General features: G+C 33.3%; 1 protein-coding gene across 4 annotated transcripts in view; it reads left to right on the forward strand.

The window, feature by feature from the left end:
* IMMP2L (inner mitochondrial membrane peptidase subunit 2) overlaps positions 1 to 24333 on the forward strand; it is a 786445-nt gene that overhangs the window by 592929 nt on the left and 169183 nt on the right. For all 4 annotated transcript variants that reach the window (XM_072964657.1, XM_031674290.2, XM_072964660.1 and 1 more), the window contains one exon: positions 9095 to 9197. In XM_072964657.1, coding sequence (XP_072820758.1) covers positions 9095 to 9197 — 103 coding nt within the window. The remainder of the gene's footprint in view (positions 1 to 9094; positions 9198 to 24333) is intronic.

Raw genomic sequence — 24333 nt, forward strand, 5'->3', positions numbered from 1 at the left:
CTCTGCCAGGCACTGTTCTAAAATGTTGCATATGTTATCTCATATTTCATCACGCCTCTCTGAAACAGATACTTGTTACCCTGTATTAAAACTGATGAACCCAAGGCCATGCAAGTAGAAGTGGCAGAAAGAACTGGAATTCAACCCACGTCTGTCTGGTGTGGAGCCCATGTTAATTTTCCCTCTGCCACACTGCTTTCCTGCTTCAGAGTTATCTGTTGTTACTGTTTTGAAAATACATGTTTAAACAAGAATCATTGCTTGGTGATGTCTTTAGCTCTAAAGCATTCATTTTTTGTCTTACTAGTAATTAATCCAAAGGCTTATTAATTTTGTTTGTACAAAATAAAAAGAATAGTACACATTCCTTTTAATACTAAAAGGTTAAAGTTATAAGACTGAGATCAGAGCAGATGGAAAATTCCTCTTGGTTCCTTTAATATCCAAGTACTACTGGACCTTCCATTAAAAAGCACTGAAATGTGTTCCCCCTCCACCTCATAACTAGCATGTGGGAAAAACCTGCAAAACTAAATGATGAATGATGTGGACACCCAGGAAATTATTTCAAAGGACGACTTCGTAAACTAGTGCAACAATACCATTTATAATACATATTGATTTTTTGCAAAATAAAATTACGCATCACAAGTTCACTGCTTTATTTAAATTGATTTGCTAGGAAGCCATGCATGGAATAATGATATAAGCCACTATTTATAATACATGATAAGATCTCATTAACATTGGTAAACCAATTATGGTATTTATACTTTGACACTTTATATAATTATCATTTTACACAAAAAGTTAATTTTAAATATATGCAAATTAGATACCTTATTTTTTTTACTATGTGGAGTTTTCTATATTCAGATAGCTTACATAATGTTTATAATTATTCTATAATTCAATAACATACTTACCTTTTTAAAGTTTTTGACTCAATATGATCTGAGTCAGATTAATATTGGGGATATTATAATAGCATATTGAATATTTAAGAAAAAGATATGTTTTTAGAATAAAATAATTTAAATATATTTTATTTTTCTATACCAGTACAATAACAGGATGTCTTTGTTAGACAGTGACTTACTAGCTATCTCCCTTAATTTATGATGGTATATCTCAAGGAGATAATGCAGTAAGGAAAAAGAAATCTTTTTTTTCTGTAAGTGAATAAAGTTTGAAACATTACCTTCTTTACCTGTTAGTTTTTATCTTTTCTTCATACCTTGATTCAAGTAATCATAATGCCTTTCCTGACTATTCCAGCCTAAAATAATAAGATCCTTTGAACACTTTTGCAGTTAACATTTGACATTCGTTCATTTATTTATTCCTCCATTCACCAGTTATTTTCTTGCAGATGCTTCCAGCTTGTGAAATTTTGTCTGGTGCTTTAGACTGTGTATATATGTGTGTTTCAAAGACTACTTTGTGGCTTATGTTTTGAATCGTGGTATAAATTATAATCTTGGTAGAAGGGACAAGATCTTATTCTTTTCTGTGCTCTTGCCCACACTTTTATACTGTTTGACATAGTACTCATTCAATGTTTATTTACACTAAGAAAACAAAAGCAGAGTTCATAACCTCATCCTCATAAAGTAACCATAATGCACAAAATAACATAGCATACACTGCAACCCCATTGCTAGATCAATCAGCACAGCCTAAATATGAGTTAAATACATGTCCTGATCTAGCATGGATGGTATCTAATATTCAGTGATTATTGGTATCTTTCTCATCTTCTTACTAAGAATTGCAGTGATTTTTCTGGACAGGTATTTTTAAGATGTATGTCTAATAGGAGAAAACATTCTCTATATTAGGGAAATTGTGACACTTACACTCTTCTAATCTAAATTTAGAAAAAATACATCAGAAACACTCATCATTCAAAAAGCTCTTAGCTGTACTAAGAGCATTCATATTAAATTTATAAAATTAATTCTGCAAACTTTATTGTGAAGATGTATAAATCTAACTTTTAATTTAAATGAACAAAATACATTTGCTGTGATCACCTTGCAATAGTCTATTCAGAAAATGGTATTTCATTTTTTCCAGTGAAAGATATCAAGACCTATTCTTTGGAATTTCAAGTAGTTATGATCCATGCAATGGAAAGGAGATCATGGAATCTGGTTTTTATAGTCATCCTACCAGTAACTAGCTAGGTGATTTCATTTAAACTCTCTTTGCATCTATTTTATCTGCACAAAAGGAGTTATATTAGATCATTGCTAGGGTCTTTCCAACTGTGATTCTAAGAAATATAATCACTTATAGTTAGCTATATGTGATTGAACTTCCTAAAAATACTATCAGTTAATTTATTTAAATTAACTTATATTAATTGCATGGATTTCCTTTCTAATTCAGTTCAAGCTCCAAGGAAAGGAGTATTGAGTTTCCATACTTCAACATTTAATTACTAAGCAAATAGAACAATTGACAGGATTTAGTCTTGGAAGAGAAAATGGGTATATTGAGCAGCAAAAAGCTTGTCATGTTATGATAGTGGAAGTGTTTAGTTTTTAAAATACTACCTCTGACCATGGATTTTTAAGGAACAAAGTTTAACTTTATTGATGAAGAATTTTCGACTTACTTCTATAGGGTAAAATAGGCATCCATGGTGTGTCATGGTCAGCTCCTACTGAAACTTCAGTCTCATTTCGGAAATCTGTTCTTATTTTGTCTGTTATTAATGTAGCTATTATTTCTCATGATTTGCTGTTTTTCATATGATCATATTCTCTACATCCTTCTGTATATCTCTCTTACAAGCAGCATATAGGTAGGATTTTTCTCTTGTTGGACAATCAGTCTTTTCATTTAGCCAGATTCATTTACTCTTATTATGATCACTGATATATCTAGATACCATCTTATTTTGTGCTCTCTAGTGATCCTGCTGTCTCTATTTTCGTGTCCTTTCCTGCATTCTTTTGCATGAATGGAGATTTTTTAAACTCTATTTTCTCTGTAGTGGTCTGGAAGTTATAGGCTATGTTAACATTATTATTCTTAAAACTTTTAAAATACATAATTAACAAAATCTAAAGGTAATAAATATGTCTATTCTTTCTAATAATCTCCCAAAGGCCCCCATCTTCAAATACCATCACTGGAAGGTATGGTTCAACATACGAATTTTGAGGGGACATAACTCAGTTCATAGCACAATGTAGTTCAATGAAGAAACCAATCTTTTCAAAGAAAGATGCTGGAAAATTTGGACTTCTATTTGCAAAAAAAAAGTTTGAACCTTCTTTCTTACCTAGTTTAAAAAGTCCTAAAACTATAAAACTTGGGGGTAGGGGGGTTGGAGGAGAAAATCTTTGTGATTTTTTAATTAGGCAAAGATATCTTACAGTATAAAACACATGTGCCATAAAAGAAAAAAATTGGCTTAGTGGACTTCATCAAAGGTTAAAATATTTGTTCTTTGAAGAAGAAAAATGTCACAGATAAGGAGGAAACATTCGCCAAAACATGTATTTGATGAGCTTTATACAGGCTGTATAAGTAAATAATACAACTTAATAGAAGACAAACCACTAAATTTGTTTTGACTTATAAAATTTATTTTCTCCAGAAGAAAATGAAAAAGAGTGCAGCCTGTACACTATTCATAAGGATGTTATATATTATCAAGGCAATGAAAACAACCAAATAAACAAAGCTGACAAACCACTAAATTTAATTTTTAAGAAATTTAATAGATATTTGGCCAAAGAAGAAAGCAAATGACAAATAAGTACTCAGAATCATTAGTCACTAGGGAAGTGCACATTTAGACTCAAATGTCTAAAATGAAAAAGAATGGTAATAAGCAAGTGTTCGTGGTGTGTTAAACAACTAGGACTCTTCCATTGCTGATACAGCTGCTCGAGAAAACAGTTTGACAATTTGTTGTAAGGTTAAACATTCAGTTACTGTAAGACCCAGCCATTTCTCTTGTAGATTTTACCCAGGAGAAATGAAAACATGTTTCCACATAAATACTTACATGTCCACAGATGTTTTATTGATAATATCCAAAAACTGGAAACAATCCAGGTGTCCATGAACTATTGATTGATAAACTAATCGTGGTATATCTGTATAATAGTATACTATTAAAAAAAAAGAAGTAGCAAATGACTAACATGTAACAATGTGGATTAATCTCAAAAACAAATAGACTAAGTTAAAAAAAAAAGCCAGAAATAGAAGAATGCATATTGAATGATTCTATTTATATGAAATTCTAGAAAAGACAAAACTGTAGTGACAAAAAGCTCAGCTGTGGTTACCGGGGTCCAAGGGTTGAGGTAGAGGCAGGTTTGCCTGCAGAAGAGCATGAGGAAACTTTTTTGGGTGATTAAAGTGTTTACATCTTGATCTAGTGATTATGTGATGGGATAGATTTTTAAACCTCATTGCTTAAAACTACTGAATTATTTTTCAACAATTTTAAGTTATACCCTAACAAAGTCCACTGTCAATTTGTTATTCCTTTGAAGATAATCGACTTTTTACCTTTGGCAGCTTTTCCAAAATGTTTTAGGGGAGAGGTGTTCTTTACTGTTCTGCAGTTTCATTACAGGATATCATTGTGTGATTTCTTTCTACTTATTTATTTTACTTGTGATTCACTTTAATTACAGAATTTGTGAATTTATGCTTTCATCAGTTCTGGAAAATTCTCTATCACTCTGTTTCAAATATTGTCTCTTATTCCTTTTTTATTGTCTTCCTTTGGGACTCTGATTACACTTATATTACAGTTTCTAATAATATTCTCCCTGTCTCTCTAACATCCCCGCTGTTTTTCATTTCTTTACCTCTCTGTACTGAAGTCTAAGTAATTTTTTAGATATATATTCCAGTTCTTCTTTAATTAATACTCATCTGTTTTTTAATCCACCTATTTAATAGTATATTTTAATTTTTAGAATCCCTATGTGGTTCTTTTTCAAATATCTGACTTTTTAAAATATATATTATTCCTTTTTCATGTCTTTAATTCCCTTTTCAATTTTTAAAAATATTGCATATGTATAATTTGTATTCTGTGTTTTGTAAATACAGCATTTTAAGTCCTTGGGGGTCTAATTCTGATGTTTATGATTAGGTCCTGACTCATTAATGCAAGCTATTTCCTTGTGAGTTCTGTATTTTGGATTGTGAATCCCTATTGGCCGGGACTTATCTATAGAAAACTTGAAAACTCTGAATTGAGGGATTATCCCTGAAGAGATTTATGTTTCCTTCTGCCTGATTCCTGGAGCCAATTAAAGATAACTCTTAACTTTCCCAGACCATACAAGCAGTGTGAATTTGAGCCCCAGTCTCTCCTGAGAGCAGGATATGGCTTCTCAAGGGAGAAATTTTTCCCTTCCAGAGGCCTACTCTGCAAAAGCGAACGTCCTTTTCATTTTCCTTTGCTGATGATTGATTACTTTTTTTGTTCCAGTGTATCAACGATGATAAAAGAGATCTAATTCCAACCCCTAACTTACTGAGTCCTGAGCCCCAAACTCCTGATCCCTTCATGATAATGAACAACCAGGGTCTAGGATCCAGGGAGGGTCCTGTGGACACACTCAGGGCAGCCACTACTTTGGACAATGGAAAAAAATCAATAGAATGGTTGGAAAATTAAATAAATAAAAATACCTTAATCAATGTGGATATATGGAGTGTGTGTGGATATGGGTGTATTTGCAAAACACTTTAAATATGAATTTGTTTCCTTCCTGTGGTTTCAAGGATTACATAGACAATTTCATATTCAGCTGATGACAAAAGATTCAGAGACTTGAAAAACATTGTTTTCAAGGTCAAATCAAATTGGAGACAATCATTCTCCATTCCATTTATAAGACATAGATAACTTCTTGGTGAAGCTAGTACTAAAAATGCCTTTTTGTAGACAGGTAGTTAGAATACCATACAGAACTCATTTCTGACTATCAAGACCAAAATTATTTGCGAGCTATAGATACATACAACCTTGTAGGCTGACACCTCACTTAACTGTTAAATTGCCTAAAAGATTATCTTGTCTTTCTTTTATGTGGATTCAGGAGCACAAAGCTATTTAAAATTCCTTCTCTAGAGAAATTCTATTAGGAGTATTATATTTCTTTGGCAGTCCTAAGAGGAACCAGCTCAATATTTTAACATCATATTTTTAAAGCTACTTTGGGTTGTTTTTTAAGAGAAATAAAATATGCACTATGTATATGGCATGAATCTTAGCAGGGTTCTACAGCTCAAAGGGTTCTTTCACACCTGTGTACTGTCTAGGTTAACCGTTCACTATTGGCATAGCAACAATCAAATATGCAAGTGACTAGTAAGTGAAAACACAGATTATGCTTTCACGTGCTATTCTCTTCATGTTTGAACTTGCACAAACAGATAGTCTAAAACTTACATGTGAAAACACACTCTATCCCATAAGGACATACCATAAAAGAAAAATAAGATTCATTGTACTGTTAGAAATAGTCTATAGTCACGGTGCAAATTTGGGAAAAATAAAGTATTGAAGGATACTCCTAATAGAATTTCTCTAGAGAAAGCCAGATACCAAAGCCAAGACAGGCTGATGGCAAGACTGTGCTCTATAGCAATTTCTTCATTATATTCTTGTCTAACTGTTAACCTTCATCGCAATCCCATTAGGGCATGTTTAATCGATCCCATTTTAAAGATGAACAAATAGAGGTAGAAACTAAATAACTTACACAAGATTACTTGTGAGTAATAGCATCAGAATTAAAGCTAGTTTAGTCTGTTTCTAGACTCTTTCTACTATTACTACTCTGCCTTTGTGGCAGTATTTTTCATTCTTCAGTTATACATTCATTTGGTCACTCATTTAACAAATATTTGTTGAGCACTTTGTACTGTGCATTTTGGGGGGCTCTGGGAATACTCCAATGAACATGAAACACAGAGTCCTGTTTAAACATTATCGTGGGGGAAGATAGGCAATAAACAAACTAGTAAGTGAATGTCATGTTAGTAGCTGCAATAAAGAAAAATGAAGCATTGTAAGAAAATGATAGGAAGGTGGAGGTATTTGGATTTTTTTAGATAAGATGGTCAGTGCAAGGAAATGTGCAACTGTCACTGGTATTTAACAATCCTGTGACTCTCCTATCACAAATACCTTGATTCCTTGGTTTATATGACATTGAAGCTGAATCTGAATTTTATCTCGTTCCTTTGGGCTCCAGAAGATACGTGCTTGACTTAAAACCTACCATTTCGTTGCAGAAATGATTGTTTTTATTTCACATTTCTGCTTGAAGAGACAAAATGGGTAATTGTTTTCTTTCTAAGTATTTATCCAAAATAGCTGGCTTAATAAGGTGAACAAATGTTTGGACTTATTCAGAGAGTGTGCCTTACCAACAGTTAAGTAAAAAGGTCTTCTGCCTGCCATCGTTGACACTTGCTGTGGGATGTCAGTTCTTAGAGGCTATCTCCTGATAAAAAGCAGCAGGGATGTCAAGAACTAATTGACTGATTTTAATTGAAGAAAACTTACATGACAGTACGATGTATTCAGCTTATTTTTGCTTTTCTTTGAAAAGCTGAAACTCTTCTTCCCAGTAGTAATTAAAAATAAACAGCAGTCATTAACTTACTGTGGGCATCTAATGGCCACAACATTGCTTCCTTGCATGAATGATTTACTGATCTAAAGTGAAGTAATTCAACACTGAAATTGTCTTGAAAATTAAAAACCATTCTCGATAATGAATAGTTTCAATTTCTATAGCACCAATTTATGTGTAGTGTTCCTCTTCTCTGCACATACGCAACTTGCTAACTAGGTGACAAAAGTGTTCTGATGGGATGCCAACTCAAAAACCGTGTACAAAGCTCAGTCTCTGGGTTTAACTCTATAGAGTTGGGTGTGACATTTATTCATTCAACCATCATTTATTGAGAAGCTTCTTTAAGCTAGGCATTGTCTGGAATTCTTTGAGGAATAAAAGAAGAAAAAAAATGTCTCTGCCCTGGAAAGAATTTATTATTATAGAATTGGGATAATAAATTTACTCTAATTCTATCTCTTTTATTTAATTAGTTGTATTATAATTTATTTAACCAATCCTTATTATTGATTATTTAGAAAGCTTTTTTTTTTTTTTGCTATAGAAGGCCTGTGTTGAACATCTCTGATAATAAATATTTGTCCATATTTCTGATTTCTTCTTTGGAGTGGATTTCTACCAGTAGAATAACTAGGTCAAAAGACATGTATAATTTAGTCTGTTAATACATTTGACAAAAATTAGGCCCAAATGGTAAAACAGGAAAAAACTTGTTTCATTTTACATTGCCACCAGGAGGGTGAGAGAGCCTTTCCTTACTCCATTTCCTTGTCAGCCTTAAGAAGATAGAATGTTCCACTAAATGTATATCCTTGATCATTGATCTCTAAATAGTCTAAAAATTGTTAAAAATTTTTCTCATTTTCAGTAATAATTTATGAAATCAAATAGTGCTGATCAAAAGTGTTCAGTTAACATTCATTGACATATATTTGAGAAGATAGTTTGTATTTGGCTGGAGATTATCTAGGTTTTCTTCTGTGTGCTAAATTTTAGACTATTAAGAGGTTATGAAAATTCTTTCAGTTGGTTTGAGAAGTTTATTTGACAAGAAAAGCAAAGATTGCAGCTAAGCTGATGAGGTAAAAGCAAATGTCAGAAAAAAATAGATCTATATTTTGCTAGGGCTTATTGAGTTTCATAAAAACATAGGATATTATGAATTAAATTAAGTAGCAAACCATTATATTCAGTGTTAGTGCATCCTATTTAAGCATGAAATTCCTCCCTACTAAAACATGAAAAAAACAAATAAACAAAAAAAAACATGGGTAGGTATACAGGGTCCTAACCACACCTTAATTAACAATGAAGTTCTGGAGTAGCCCTGGGATTAACCTATAATAATCTGTTGTATCTATATAACAGCATTTTTGCCCTTCCTGAATTTATATGCTTAGCTATTCGATCTCTTTCTTTCCTGATCTTTCCTCAGTGGTTATGCTGTTTATTTCTAGAACCATTGGACACAAAAACCGCTATGTCAAAGTCCCCCGTGGCCACATCTGGGTCGAAGGTGATCATCACGGGCACAGTTTTGACAGTAATTCTTTTGGGCCGGTAAGTCATCTTGTTGCTAATGTAATTGCATTTCAAACGTAGGAACAAAAGTATGTCAGATAGGTTGCTCAGGTAATCCAGCCAAGACTAATTATGAATTTAATAGTGGAACAGTTTACAATTGAAAATTTCCTTTTAAATATCACATAGATAATTTAAACACTCAAGGTGTGTGTGTGTGTCTTTCCGGGAAAGAACTTAGACAACTCAATAAGGTACCAAAACATGCTTTCAGCTGCCTACCTGATTCCAATAGAAAGTTGTTTTCACTACACAGAAATGCTTTGTACCTTATGTTTTCAGTTAGTGTTTAACAGATATAATGTGTAAGAGACCTAGAAACATCTATTTTATAAGTCATTAGTTAAAAATATAGGTCTAATGGAAATAATATTGGTAAGTAACATTTCTCAACATTTAATTTATGATGGAAATGCTTGTGTTCCTTATACTATGTTTTTATTCCATAAAACCTGTGACTAAACTCATATTTCATAGTTTTTAAAAATGTTTGAATATGTACAGAAATTTTCTATTTATGAACCCGTGCAATAAATCATTATCTAAAGTGAAGAATATTTTAGTTGATGGACACTGCACCGATTTCTGTTCACCTATGTCTTTTAAAAACTTGGGTCCTCATCCCATTAGATTTTTCTTTAGCTAGACATATCTATACTTTTTACGTATGTGTAAGTTAATATTGAGCACCTTTAGATAGGTTTGCAAAAAAAATCCACTTCCTTTTGTCTCAAACTAAATATTGGTGGTCTCTATAAAACAATTTACTTCATCTATTATGAGGGACCACTGTAGTCACTAGGGGAACAGTCACTTTGACTCACCTTTGGATAAAATTACAATAAGACATGTGGGGTTGGATAACTGTTATGGGTAAGTGGAAGGAAACTTGATGAGACTACTACTTTTTTTTCTAGCTGCAGTGATGATAATAAATACACCTAAGGTCTTTCTTGCTTTGTGGTAATAATTATTACAAAAATACAGTTGAATCCTCGTAGAGTATATCAAAGAGTGAGCAGGTTGGAAATGTTGTAGGTCACTTAGAGGGTAGTACAAGTGATGATCATGAAGAAGTTTAGTAGCAACTTGAAAGTGAAAATTAATCACTCGAAAGCAGTTTTATTTCTCTCTCATCAATGAGATTAAATCTATTCATTGTATCATGTTGTTGGCCAAGTCCTCATTAGATTGTTAGTTAACTAGTTTGGGCTTTAATTGGTAGGGTAGTGACTTGGAAATGAATTGTTAAAAATTTTTGTTGTTTTGTTATCAGTTGTGGATGTGGGGAAAATCATTACTTACTAATAACAGAGTGCTAAAGTTTGAGATTGGTTTACTTTCTCTTTGTTAGTAAATAAAGCCAATGTGATATTATCTATATCATTAGTATTATTCTCAGTCACTTGTGTTCCAGTCACTTGTATTCCAGATGCTTTCTTATTTGGGAAAGAAAATTAGGCTGAGTTAATAGCCAGAATACTGGGAATTGTACATAACTCTGAATAACATATCTATTGTGTAGCTCTTCCTGGGCTCTTTCCTGCTGTGTACTTAATAGTAGTATTTTGAACCACTGAACTATAAGTATACCTATGAAAGTTGAAAGTGTATCAGATATGGAAATATCCTCTGTCACTTACAGCTTAAAAAAAAAGGTGAGTACCATGTGGGAAGGGCAATCTCATTGTCTTTGTTACAATAAGAAGTTATGATATTCAAAACACTGACAAATATATTGTGTGCATCACTTTGACGCCATTGGTTTATATCATGTTTTTCAATGAATCTACTGGTTATTTATATCTTGAACTGTAATTTGAATCAGACACAAAACCACTTTGAAATTTAGGGGTTATTTTCTTCTTTCTTTTTTAATGGATATAAATATATATATGGAAAGTGACTTTTGGTTCCCAAGTTGGACTGAGCTATCAGTTTCCATTCACTTAACTCGTATTGCTTTTATTTGTCAAAATTAGATGAAGAACCTTTACTAGGATGAAGGAAAACATCTGTCACATCATGTTCTTAACTATTTGTATTTGATGAGTTTTAGTACATACATTTTTACCCTTACAGTGATATTCCGCCTTTTGTGTTCCAATAGCATTAATGACTAGGAGAAATTATTAATATTGATGCTCCCAAGCAAGTTTTAAAAGGACAGAGGGGAAAAAAAGTGAATTAAATTAAAGCTCCACCATTTTTATTTAGAGCTAAGCTGTGATGTTTGAGTGTAGAGATTTCTTACTGAATTTTTAATTACTGAATGGTTATCTGAATAATTTAATTATTTTAGCATTTTTATAATTCTGAAAATAAAAACTGAAGTTTTATTATTCTAGGAAACCAAAATAACCTTGAACCTTAAAATGCATATAGACTTGGAAATTATTATGTTTTTCCAATAATTCTCAATTGAACTTTTTGTCTTATCAATCAGTATACTTGGAGATTGTATGGAAGGGCAACAAGCTTTCTGGATGGTTGATTGATTTCTGTCTTTGGAAGTGGGGAATGTACTTTTCCTGGAAATAAACAACCTATCTAAAAGCAGCTGGATTGTCTTCAGGATGCTTATCTTGACTTTGTGGAAGTTGACTAAAGACTTTACCCTTCATATCTCTCCCAAATAACTTCAGAATTGTATTCAAATATGTTTAACATGCTTTAACTCTTTGAATAATATCATGGAATCCACTCTTTGTTTGAAATTGTTGCCTACTGGTAATTGTAATGGAGCTGACTTTTTCCATAATCAAGTAGATTTTTAATTGTAATCTAATGAGAAATAAGAAAAGAATGTCTTACTCTGTTATTTTTTTCCTAGTTTGTTTTCTTATTTCCTAATGATTTCTTACAATTTGAATTTGCTTCTCTGATTTGGTTTGTTACCATTATATGTAGGCTGAAGAGGGAATTAAGTAGTTTTATGAGTGAAAGATGAATAATAGGTTATGAATTTAAAGATAACAATATTAAGTTATAGTAATAGCATGCATTACAACAGAATGAGATCCAACACCTGCACTTCTAACTTGCAGAGGGTGACATTATGGAAAGAAACTAGTAGACTCCTTTACAAACATACATGATATAGTAGGACAGAAAATCAGATAGCCTTAGTTTTGGACTTCATCAGTCATGTAACTTGTATAGATCTACATTTCCTCATGTGTAAAAGAAGGAATTTCCTCTCCTCTGAATTCATCTCAAGTAAATATTTAATAAAATGAGCAAATATGTATGTACATATATATAATTTATTTAATTGTACTTCTATGTTATGATCCAGAAAATATTCACTAAAATTTTGATGATATATATTTTGATTATACATACATATACCTTTTGAATATATATATATATATAGAGAGAGAGAGACAGAGAGAGAGTGCAGAATTTTAATGAACATCCTCAGCAACTTGAAATGGGAGTACTATTAAATAAAGTATGTTTCATCCAGAGGATGAAATATTTTGCAGACATTAAAAATCTGAATTTGTGAAGAGTTTTAATGACATAATGTTTATGATACTGTTGTGAATAGATAAAAATAAAGAATAGAATATACAGTATCATGTTAATTGTCCCAGTTGTTACTTATGGTCAATTCTTTTTTATACCTTTGGACTTCTCTATATTTTAAAAGGCCTAAAACAAGTTTTTATTACTTTTCTAATCAGAAGAGAACTAATTACTTTAAAAAAATAGGATAAAGGTGACTAAAGTAAATGGCTTCTAGGCTTCATTCCGACTCTTAAGTTCTGTAAAAATGTTTCATGGTGCTGTGGCTAGAGGGAACAACATGACAGATGGGACTGGGTAAGAAGTTTCTCAGTTATGAATATGTCTCCATGGAAGATCTCTGTGCCAAACCTTTTGAACAGATCATTGCACAATGATAGAAAATGTCCCATCTTCTCATCATATGGATTCACTAATGTATGATTTTAGCTCAGATTTCTAATGTGAGAAATATGGTTTGTTTCAAGATTATGATTATTATCTAGAAGTGTTATTCATTGCACATTACTACTTGATTTCACTGGATTGTGCATTAAAGATATCTGACAATTGCTGAGAATATTCGGAAAGCGCTTCTCTTAGTAATTCTTTAGCTCCGTGAAACACATTAGTCTTACCCTTTATCATCTCTATCTCCATGGCAGTAGTACATTGCTGCTGTAGCCATGTTGGTGTTCTTAGCCAGAATCCAGAAGTAACTGATTATAATAGATATTGATGAATTTTCTGCTTGCTTTTAAATGAAAGCACATGAAAAAGCCAAATTTGTATTTGTATGTGTGTGTACAGAGCTGTGAATTTTCAAACAGCAGTTTTTTAACTTTTTCAGATTAGAAGACTCTTCATCAATTAAAGAATGCAGCAGCAATTCTTTCTTCAATTTATTATAAATATTCATTTCAGTACTTGTATTTGAAATGTTTTCGTTGATATTCATTTCTTTTGGTGAAAATGCAAATGTGACCCTTTCCATGGCCTTCTTTTAGCTTGCACATTTTCTATGTTTGAACTTTTTTCTGTTACTATAATCTGTTTCTCAACTATGAGCCTCTGAAATACCTTCACTGCTTGCTGTACCATGATCTATTGTTAGGATATATGTTATCATAGAAATTCTAGTTTTTTAGTATCTAAAATAATTTATTTTAACTTCATTGACCAAAGGACATTAGGAAAAAAAAAAAAACTTCTGACTTAAACATTTTGGGGCAAAGATAACCTTTCTAAGATGTATAAAAGTATTTTGATTTTTAGGTTTGTGATCATAGTGTCACCTTGTGAACAATTTGTGTGTAGGAACCATAAAGCAAAATTGTACAATTTAGATGCTAAAACTATATATGAAATACTGCCTCTCTTCAAGAATGGAAACTGGGAGTTATACAAAATATGAATTATTTTTAGTTCCAAGTTATTTGGAAAAGAGCTAACCTAATCACTTATTTCATAGATGCCTAATTAAGTAAAATACTAGCCCCCTAGAATGTTGTCTTGAAGGATATATGCCTAATAGATGATAGTTTTAGAATAAATGAGTATTAGAAATCTCATTTATTAACTAAATGAGCCAATGATCTGAAAGTGATTATCTATAAGAAAGCATTGAAATGAAGATTAAAATTCCATAGAATTCCTTTTGAACTAAATGAAATTCAAAATATTTTTTACTTTATAAAAAAGTACTGAAAAAGTAAAGTTTATATCATGCAAGCCTTTCATTTATATCTCAAGATACATTTTTGAGCACCTGCTGATGGTCCAAATTGATTTTAGCATGGATTCCAATGAGTGGAATGGATCAGGAGAGATAAAGATTCTAGTAACTAGAGAGAGGATGCCAGATTAGATAATATGTGGGAAATGAACATTGAAAGAGGTTTATTACCCACTCATGTCTGTTTTGAGTTTTCCCCCTATGTTACGTACTTTTGGTGAAAAAGAAATGCAGTATGTAATTAACTAGGCAAAACAAGATTTTTGGAGATGCAAGGAAACTGAAAGAAAGAGAAAGGGAAGGGAAGTTGTGATGTTTTTGAGACCAACTGACAAAGGGAAGAGTTGGAATGGAGTTTTGAGAAAATATTTAGAGCATAAGGACAGAGATTCAAGTCGTGGGTAATAAGGAGTGCACTGAGCCTGTGACTCTTCCCAGTCCTTTTCTCACTGTCATCAATAGATGCCCTGACACCTAGGAAGAGCTTAAGAGGGTCAATAGATAAAACAATGACTGAGGTGTAACTTCTGCCTGCAAAGAGGCAGACAAATAACAGAACCAACACAGTACTCTAAAATAGAGGTATGAGACAGAGCCTCTTAGAGGAGTAGACATATGTGTACTGAAAACCCACAAGAAAAACCTACCAGATTTTCTGAGAGGATTTGGTAGAACAAAGTATTCTGAAATTTGTGAAGATAACAACTATTTGGTAAAATTTCACATTGCATAAAACACTCTGGACATTGCACATTTTGTGAATGAAGTGGTTTATGCCTGGAGTGATTAATATATTTCAGCTGCATTGAAAATATTCTGCTTCTATAACACAGAATAATCTTGTGGACTTATGAGAATGAATTGACATTTCATTTATGTATTGTTGAAGTGTAGCATTTTCCTTGTGTAAATCCTCTTGAGCAGCTAGAATAACTTATTTAAAATCAGCCATTTTCAAATAAAGAAAAAGGTCATTAGACTGTGTTGACAGAATCCAAGTAGTGTTCTATTCACACTTTCCTTGAAACATGTTGCTTAGACTTTAATTGGTTTTATTTTCTTGTTTTCTTGTAGAACATGCTTTTGTTCATCTAAAATTTTGTTGAGAACTGAAACAATCTCTATTTATAGAAAAATATTTGTAACAAAGGTCCCATGGTTATTAAAATTGGAAAACCTTACCTTGGTGCTTTCCTTCAATTGTTTTCCACAATTGCTGTAAACAGTGCTGGAACCTAGCAACCTCACATATTTTACTTAGGTGTAATTTTTATTTGTCGGTTGTAGACAAAGGTGTGCATTTCGTAAAAAGATCAAAGCCAATGAAAAGAAATGCCATCATAATTAACATATCTATATATCCGAAGATAGCTAAATCTCAGAAAAGAGCCCATTCTCTGGAGCAATATTCAAAATAGAGAAATGCTCACACAGCAAAACAAACAAACAAACAAACAAACAAAAAAAAAACTGAACACTGAAGTCCCTTCTGATTAGCATCACTGTTGGTTGGATTTAGTTACAATGTACTTAGAACAGCAAAATAAATACAATTTGAGAAAGAGAGCATGGAAATATAATTCCAGCTAGAGATAGTGGTGAAGTAAATAATATCATCTTCTGCCCCCCGAGACCAGAGACAAACTAAGCTTCCATTTCTACCAAATCAAATTTTGTTTCTGTCTTAATTATTCTGCTAGTGTCGAAATCGTTTTCTGCTTGATTTCATTTTCAGATCAGAGAAATGTCAGCCGAATTGTCATTAGACTTCCTTGCTCTGGCAGATACTGTTCCTTTGGGCCATTTAGTTAGAATTAAGTGTGTTCATTACACTAAAAATGTTATATTTACTGACAGTGGGGTTGGGAACCAAGATTTACTAAAATAAAGGTGGTGAAACCTTTGTCTTATTTGTAAGACATAATTGGTCTTACATACATGTCTATATAGAAAAATAAAATGGAAGATATAAGGGTCCCAAAAGAGAAGAAAAATCTTTCATTACCTAGACAATACAAGAAGGAAAAATCAGCTATTGAATACACTGTGATTCAAGGTTTGAGACTGAATGTCCTCATTCAAATGGATATTTACTTACAAATGTTTTCTGGGTAATTGTTTGCTCTCTACTTTTTTAGGTTAACCTTATTTATTATTTTTAATTGAATTGTAGTTGATTTACAATGTTGTATTAGTTTCAAGTGTACAATATAGTGATTCGATGTTTTTACAGAATATACTCCATTGAAAGTTATTATAAGATAATGGCTATAATTCTTTACGCTACACAATATATCTTAATATGCAAAAGCAAAACTATGTAAATGACTTTGTCTTTTATGTAAGCTTCTGGGAGATAATTTTCTTTGGAAATTTTTAATTTTCCTAAAGCTTGTTGGGTAATCTTAAAAACACTTTGCTTTGTGTCAGCCTCTTTTTTTTTTTCCCCCTGAAATGACTTGCAGCAGACTTAAAAGATCAGTTTGAGTGTCAGTGACTTGGGTGATTCTTCTGTGTGTAATGGAGCCATATGTGGGGCTGTAATATAACCACAGTTTTCGATATTATCACTGGAAGACATGTGAGTTTGTGTTTTGTTAAAATTTGTCTAACTTGGTGAATCAAGCAAGTGAAAATGCAATTCTTTATTACACTGATCAGAACCTGAACCATGAAGTGATAGGGCAACACAGGCCCCATGGCTTTTTCACTAAATAACATTGATTCCTGTAATATGACTTCTAGATATTTCTGCTCCAACTCATGTTCCTGTCACTAAGAATTTTTCTGAAAAGAACTCTGATCACATCATTCCACGTCTTAAAACAATATCTTCAGCCCACAGCACTTATCACACTTAATGAAGCAATGTTAGAAGCTTTCCCTTTTAAATCAGAAATGAGACAGGAAGGTTCTCTTACCAATTCTGTTCAATATGTGCTAAAGGTCATTGGCAGTGCAGATAGGCACTGAAAGGCAAGAAAGAAGTAAAAGATGTGGAGATTGGAAAGGAAAATTCCAAACAGCTTTTTTTTTTTCTGAAGTATGTTATTGTCTACTTAGAAAACCTAAGTAGTATCTACAGAATTAATTAACAGAGTTCTGCAAGTTTATTAGTGTAAGAGTTATCATATACAATGAGCCAGCAGGTCTAGATTTCATCAACAAATAGAAAACACACTTTTAAAGAATTTACCATTTAAAGTAGCAATAAAAACTTGGGATACTGATTTCTTTTGGAAGGGATGGGAGGTTGGGGAAGGGTGAAGAGCGACACCAGATTACTGGTACTGTCTTAAATCTTTAGCAGACTGATGAGTATATAGCTGTTCATTATATTTTACTTTATACCTTTTATGTCTGAAGTGTAACAGAATATTTTTAATAACTTCATAAACAAAAATATTAAAAGTTGACCTCAGTGGCTACACATTAATCATGGCAGGTCTCCTTCTAATATTTGCAGGGCCTAAGGCATGGAGGTCCACATACCAAATATCTAAATATTTAATAGCTATAAATCAAGATAAGGAACTGTTAAATGAAATATGTTCCTTTCTCTTAACTTGATAAATATACCTGCATATGGCTGAAATCAGCAAACATATCAAAGATGGCTGAATTTAATTGTTATAAGTCTGTATATTCTGCTGAAAGGCCTGAAATGTTTGGAAGAGTAATATAAAAACATACAATTAATAAATTATTATGTTTTATTTGTAAAATTGTTCTGACCTGCATTTTAGCAAAATCACTAATTATATTGTTATTATAAAGATTTTCAATTGCATTAGAGTATAGAAACTTGAATATATACTTATCAAAATACAAACAAAAGGTAAATGTATAAGTTAAAAAGTAAATTTTTTCAAGTTTTTCTAAAAATCTTTTGTAAAATATCAAAAGTACGTTTTAAAATCAAAAGGCAAAACAAAATGACTACTAATGATTATACAAATTATATCAACATTATTTAAATAAAACTGAATTTTTAAGTGCTTAAAGAATTAAATCTTACTGCATATTTTTATAAAAGTAAATCTTACATTTTGAGGGTTCATGTTTGATATAGTTGTCCATGTAAAAGGGCAGATTATACTTTATGCATGTTATGTCCTGAGCTATATATATGCAAATTTAAGAGACACTAAAAAGCCACTTAAATTTTTTGCACAGAAGAGTAATGAGTAAGAAAAGGCATGGCAGCAAGAATGATTTGGGAAAATTATGAATGAAAAATTAGATTGCAAATAGTCTACAGGTAGAGAATACAATTACTTGATGATATTACTAGTTCAAGTGGGAGATGATTAGTCCCCTAGACTAAGGTGGCAGTAATAAAAATATGAAGTGGGTTGATTTGAGAGTCCTTAGGAACCAGGCATTGATTGGAAGCGTGTTAGATTCCACTATCTGGAATTAACTTCCCGTATCTGTTAGAGAAGTTCACCAGCTGAAATACTGAACTGCCATCATGTTCACTTGTGATGGATCAAACCTTCAAATTAAGCTTGGGAAGCTTAAATCATAAGGATATTTTTGTGATCATTTTGATATGGAAGACCAAAAGATGAAAGTGACAAAGCAATGTTTCCAAGCTTCTTAGTTTGCAAAGTACTTGAAGAGCTATTTTAGTGGACAGTCTTGGTTACCTGATGAGAATTGTGCTGCCTTCTGCCGATCAGACTTGCTATTCTGACTTTGGGAGAACTGAGTCTTGCTCAAGACTCATTACAAGTTAAAGGCAAGTATTGCTCCATCAAGATTCTGTTCTCTTACACTTAGCATCCATTTCAGCTGATGCACTACTCACCCATTTCACAGACCTTCTCTGCTCTTTTTCTAAAGTTCTCATGTATTTCAAAAGGTGAAGGTGAATCCTAGAATATAAAAGTTAATGAGAGGGAAATATATTATGTAAACTAAATATTTTGATTATTAAACTAACTGATAGAAAAGCAGGTTTAAAAATGTTTTTCATTATTGTTAGTATTTAACATTACTATTTAAAATATAAGTGTATATATTTCAAAATTAAAACTTTTAAAAATGAAAAGAAATGATTAGTTTTGCTGAAGGAATGATGTAGAATATTCACACTAATTTCATTTTACATTAAATGAGCTCCCCTTTAAATAAAATTACAGTATTAAAATAAATAGAATGGTATTGTGATCAGTGGAAGGAAAGCAGCAGTTGTAAGGCTTCATCAAGTTGTGGAATTTGGGGCTTAGTTTCTTTTGTTTGTTTGTTTGTTTTCACTAAACCTGGTTTTCATAAAGATAATAATTATTAACTAGAATTTATTTTAGACTAACAACTACATTAGGCTAAAGCTTTGTATAGACCTTCGGTGATTTTATTTATAGTTGAAGAGCTTTAACCAAAACATTTTTAAAGCTACTTAAATCTGTCTGGTTGTGAAATGTATTTGCCTATTCCCTACAGAGGCTTTAAACTCTATCTGCTTAGTATTTGCTGAGAGGTTGCAGGCAAATGAAAGGTTCCTCTCAAATAAGCCATGATTATATCTAGGTTGTTCATTTAAATTAAGTTTCATTTCAAGAAAACTAATCAGATTATATGTTACATCATTTCTACAAGTCATAATGGAATTATATAGACTCTGGTCAAGGAAAACTCCTAATCTTAAAATATGTGGTCCAGAGACTTTTAAAACAAATTTAATTGTGAGCTTATTCTGATATTAAAACAAAAAACAAAAAGCACACCAAAAATAATACAGGTATTTGCTCAGTCTTTCAAACAAAGACAGTTTTTGTGCTGCAGAGGAAATGGTAATACCATTTAATTAATTAATTCTAAAGTCCTGGTTTCAGTGGGCTGTTGTTTTCAGATTCAGTGCCTTACCCTGAAATGACTGAAAACTAATAGTACAAAATGGGCAAGGCCACTGTAAAGGTCATTCAGCAAAGTGCACGGTATTTGAATAACCTTTTTTGCCCAGATGGGCATTGCTGGTTAACTGCTATATCTTTTCAGATTGTATTGTTGAGTCAAAAAAGTATACTTTATAGGAACTGTCAATAAATTTTCAAGAGTAAGTTCTCATTTAATTTTATTATAGTCACATAGTACATCTTTATATTTTAATTTGAAAAAAAACCCCACCATGCCTTAACTGAAGTATTTTTCCCTCTATATGAAACTACTATTTAATTGCAAGGAAGTCTCTCTACATCCTTTATATATTTCAATAACAGTACTGTATTAATGTGAATTTTTATTATATACTTTCTCACCCTGTCACTACCCCTGTCTCACCCCTCATTCTTTTGGAGTTTGTCATCCACAGTACCTTTTTTTTGTTTGTTTTACAAAAGGAAATTTAATATTTGGTTTTAAGAAAGAATATGAATAAGATATCCCTTTATGGAAAGGGTTTAAGTAGGATTTGCCTGTGTCGGAGGACATTACTCTAAATTGATACATCATTATCCTTTAGGTTCAGGAAGATTGCCTTCTTTATGAAGTTATTTTCTATATTCTCTGTTTTTAATTCCTGAAAGGCTTCAATATGGCTATGGGGACCATTACCCCAATCCTTTGATTAGCATATCTGTTCAAATGTGCTTTTCTATAACTTCAATCTGGTTTAAAAATAAACCAGCTAAAAACATCATGAATCATGCAAAGCAGAATCATTTACAGATGTCTGAGAAATATACTCTATATCTTCTTCCTGCTCAATTGGAAATAAACTGGGCCTAGAGTAAATTACGTATTCAAAGCTCACTGTACATTCTACAATTCTGAGCCCCAGTTTCTTTTACCTCACAGTAACAGCCCGGTATTCTACCTTAGGAGTCCAGAGCCCTCCTGCTCTCAAAATTCTCTTCTTCTCCCGTTCCCCCAAAGGAAGAAATCTAATAAGCTTTCAGAGACAAAAAGATAAAAAGAGACAAAAGGCAGGAGGGAAGACAAATAACTATCTCTTGCAGATGTTGCTTTCAATTTTTTGTAAATGTAGCCTGAACCTTTCTCGTCCACTCAACATCACCATAAAAAGAAAAAAATATAATAAAACAGTAGAAATAAGCTAGCAAACAATGGAATTATTTGTGTGGTGATGGATCCCTCAAAGTATCATGAGGTCCCTTCATTTGTCCTTGGGGGTCATGGTGAATGACACTTTGAGAGTGTTTTGAACCATGAGAACTAAAGAAGTGGCCTCCAGCCTCATCCTGTCCAGTTGCCTGTCTCCCAGACCTCAAGGCCTTCTGGAGCTGGGGGAAGGCCAACCCCAGGGACATAGCTGTGGACTGCTTCCCAGTCTTACATATCACAGTTTGAGCCAGAAGAGAGACTAATCTTACATTTGTCTCTTAATCTATAGGGTCAGTTTGGGTCATGTGCCGATCCTGAACCAATTAGCTGACCTGAGGAGCAAAATCTAGATAGAGAAAGACTTAAGATTGGCCTAGTCAGATGCCCATCCTGGAACAGTCATTCATTGTCAAGGGGTGGGACACTATGGTAGCTGGAATTTGGATCATGCATCTACCTTTAGATCAATTAATGTGGCCAGAGTGCAGTTATGTTACATAACATATTATGCAACACAGTGTTACATAATCATTGTGGCAGTCTCATGGAAACCTTATTTTGCTGATGCTAACATAGAGGAAAGGGTTGTCGTTCCCACCTTCTGCAGGGTGCCAGACAGACAGAAGAACAGACCACATTATCATATAATAAAATGTAGGAAGTATACATAGCATAGCAGAGACAGAGATAAAGCTCTGTGAAGTTCACAGAAATGGTTGCTTCCAGTAGGAAAGAATTGCATAGGCTTCCATTAATTCAACTTCAAAGAAAAGACAGGATTTGGGCTTGTGGGCAAATGGGAAAGTAACCTTCTAGAAGTAGAGAACAAATTAGCAGAAGGAGGAAGGTGGAAAGCCTTTAAGACATGTACTGAGTCTTTGAGCAACTTTATTTGGGTGAAAGTTCAGCTGTGGGAAGGGCAGAGTCTGAAGCTATGACTGAGGATTTTGAACATCACACAGAGAAACCTGGACGTGAGTCTTCAGGCCGTGAAGCATCCAGAAGGCTTTTGGGCATGGTCGAGAAATGACTGTAACAGTGAGTTAGGATTAGCAATCCGGCAGGGAGTTGTAAAACGAGTTGGAGAATTAAACAAAAGGTGAAAAAAACTTACCACAGTAAACAAAATAGGACAGGGTTTCTCAGAGTGTGTACCTAGGAAACACCAAAGGAGCTTAATAGAAATGAAGATACCTGCTCCTGCCCCCACACAGATTTTGGTGTATACGTGTGAAGTGGGGCTTTGGGATTGCATTTTTTAAAGCACTTGTGAACAAAAACTACTGCAAACCATATCAGTAAACAAAGAATGCTGAAGCCATCAAGTTGTCAGCAGCTGCTGCCACCCCGCACAGTGAAGACAAGCCTGCAGCCCAGCCCCTGCAGCCACTCACAATGGTGCACCCTGAGGGGACTCAGAATAAGAAAGGACAGGATTCTGGCCCTAAATAGCTAGGTGCTTGTCAAAGGAATGAATTCAATGAGCCCAAATGTTTGCTTCCTCCCATACAGAGAAAAGCACTGAATTCTTTAGCTTGAGATGCCTGGTTTTCTTTAGATAACGAGTAATCTTTTATTGTTCCAACTACCTGGTCTTTGTTGTAAAACTCCTGCATAACCTAGCCCCTTCCCTATCTCTTCGGAGCAGTCCCTCAGAGTGATCTGAGAGGCTGTCATCCTGGCTCGAGCCCTCCCGCCAAATAAAACAGAACTCTCAACTTTTAGGCTGCGCATTTATTTCAGTTGACACACCAATGACCAAGTGAACGTGGCAAGAGGACTACACTTTGAAAAATGCCAAACTTGGGATGTAATTTGGAGAATCAGTTTAAAAGTTGTTTGAGTGTGAAAGAGCCCTGGTTCCCCCCTTGCAACTTACTGAGCTTTCAGAGTTCTGGAATTCAGCCCTGGTCTTGGTGGAACATACCTGAAGTCAGAGCCAAAGCAGAAGGCTGAAGACACAAAGGCTCACTTCTTTACAAAGTGTACGTGGGCTCTATTTCATATAATGCCATCCCTCTGAGGATAAGTCAACTGGAAATCTTACAGCGTGACTCATCCAAAGAGTAGCATTGAGTTGTGTGGTTGCAGTGGGGAAGCAGTGCCAGAAAAGATTAATGTATTCTGTTTTAAAACTAAGTGTGACTGTTTTATGTGGCTTCAAGATTCTGTTCTCTACTTACAGTCTATTCAGATTCCGGTTCAGTGCCATTTAAATGACAAAAGGTGATTTGGGCTGTTTAACACATGGGAGATTGGTATTAATCATCAGGTTTGGGACAGTTTTACTCCGGAGAGAAGGAGGAGAAGTACGAATGCCTAGGACTACTTATACAGATGCAGTGTAATAGTAGACTTTGCCTGGCTATTTGTTCAATAATTAACTATAAATTTTTTCTTTAAAAATCTCCTTATGTCTCCTGAATAAGAAACAATAACATTTTAATTCTGTGCTAATAAATTTTAAGATCCATATTTTGGTTGATTTAATGTGTGTGCCAGATTATATATTTGTTTTGTTTTTAATTCTATTGTTAGTAGTTCTGATAGGACAGTTTATCTAAGATTAAATCTGCTAAGAGTCTGAAGCTGTGGCTAGATTTTCTATGTATTTTCTTGTTTTTCCTTTTCACCCTTCTACCTTTCTTCCATCATGTTCTTTTGCAGCTAAGCTAGATGCCACTGCTTTGACGAGATGATTCATTCTTTTGACTCAGGGTTTGTCGGGGTTACTTTCTTGTTGCCAAAACCAGTGATCTTTTCCACCTCTTCGTCTGTTTCAGCCTTTCAGCAGTATTCAGT

This window comes from Vicugna pacos, chromosome 7 (genome assembly GCF_048564905.1).
Source record: "Vicugna pacos chromosome 7, VicPac4, whole genome shotgun sequence".
Classification (NCBI taxonomy): Eukaryota; Metazoa; Chordata; class Mammalia; order Artiodactyla; family Camelidae; genus Vicugna; species Vicugna pacos.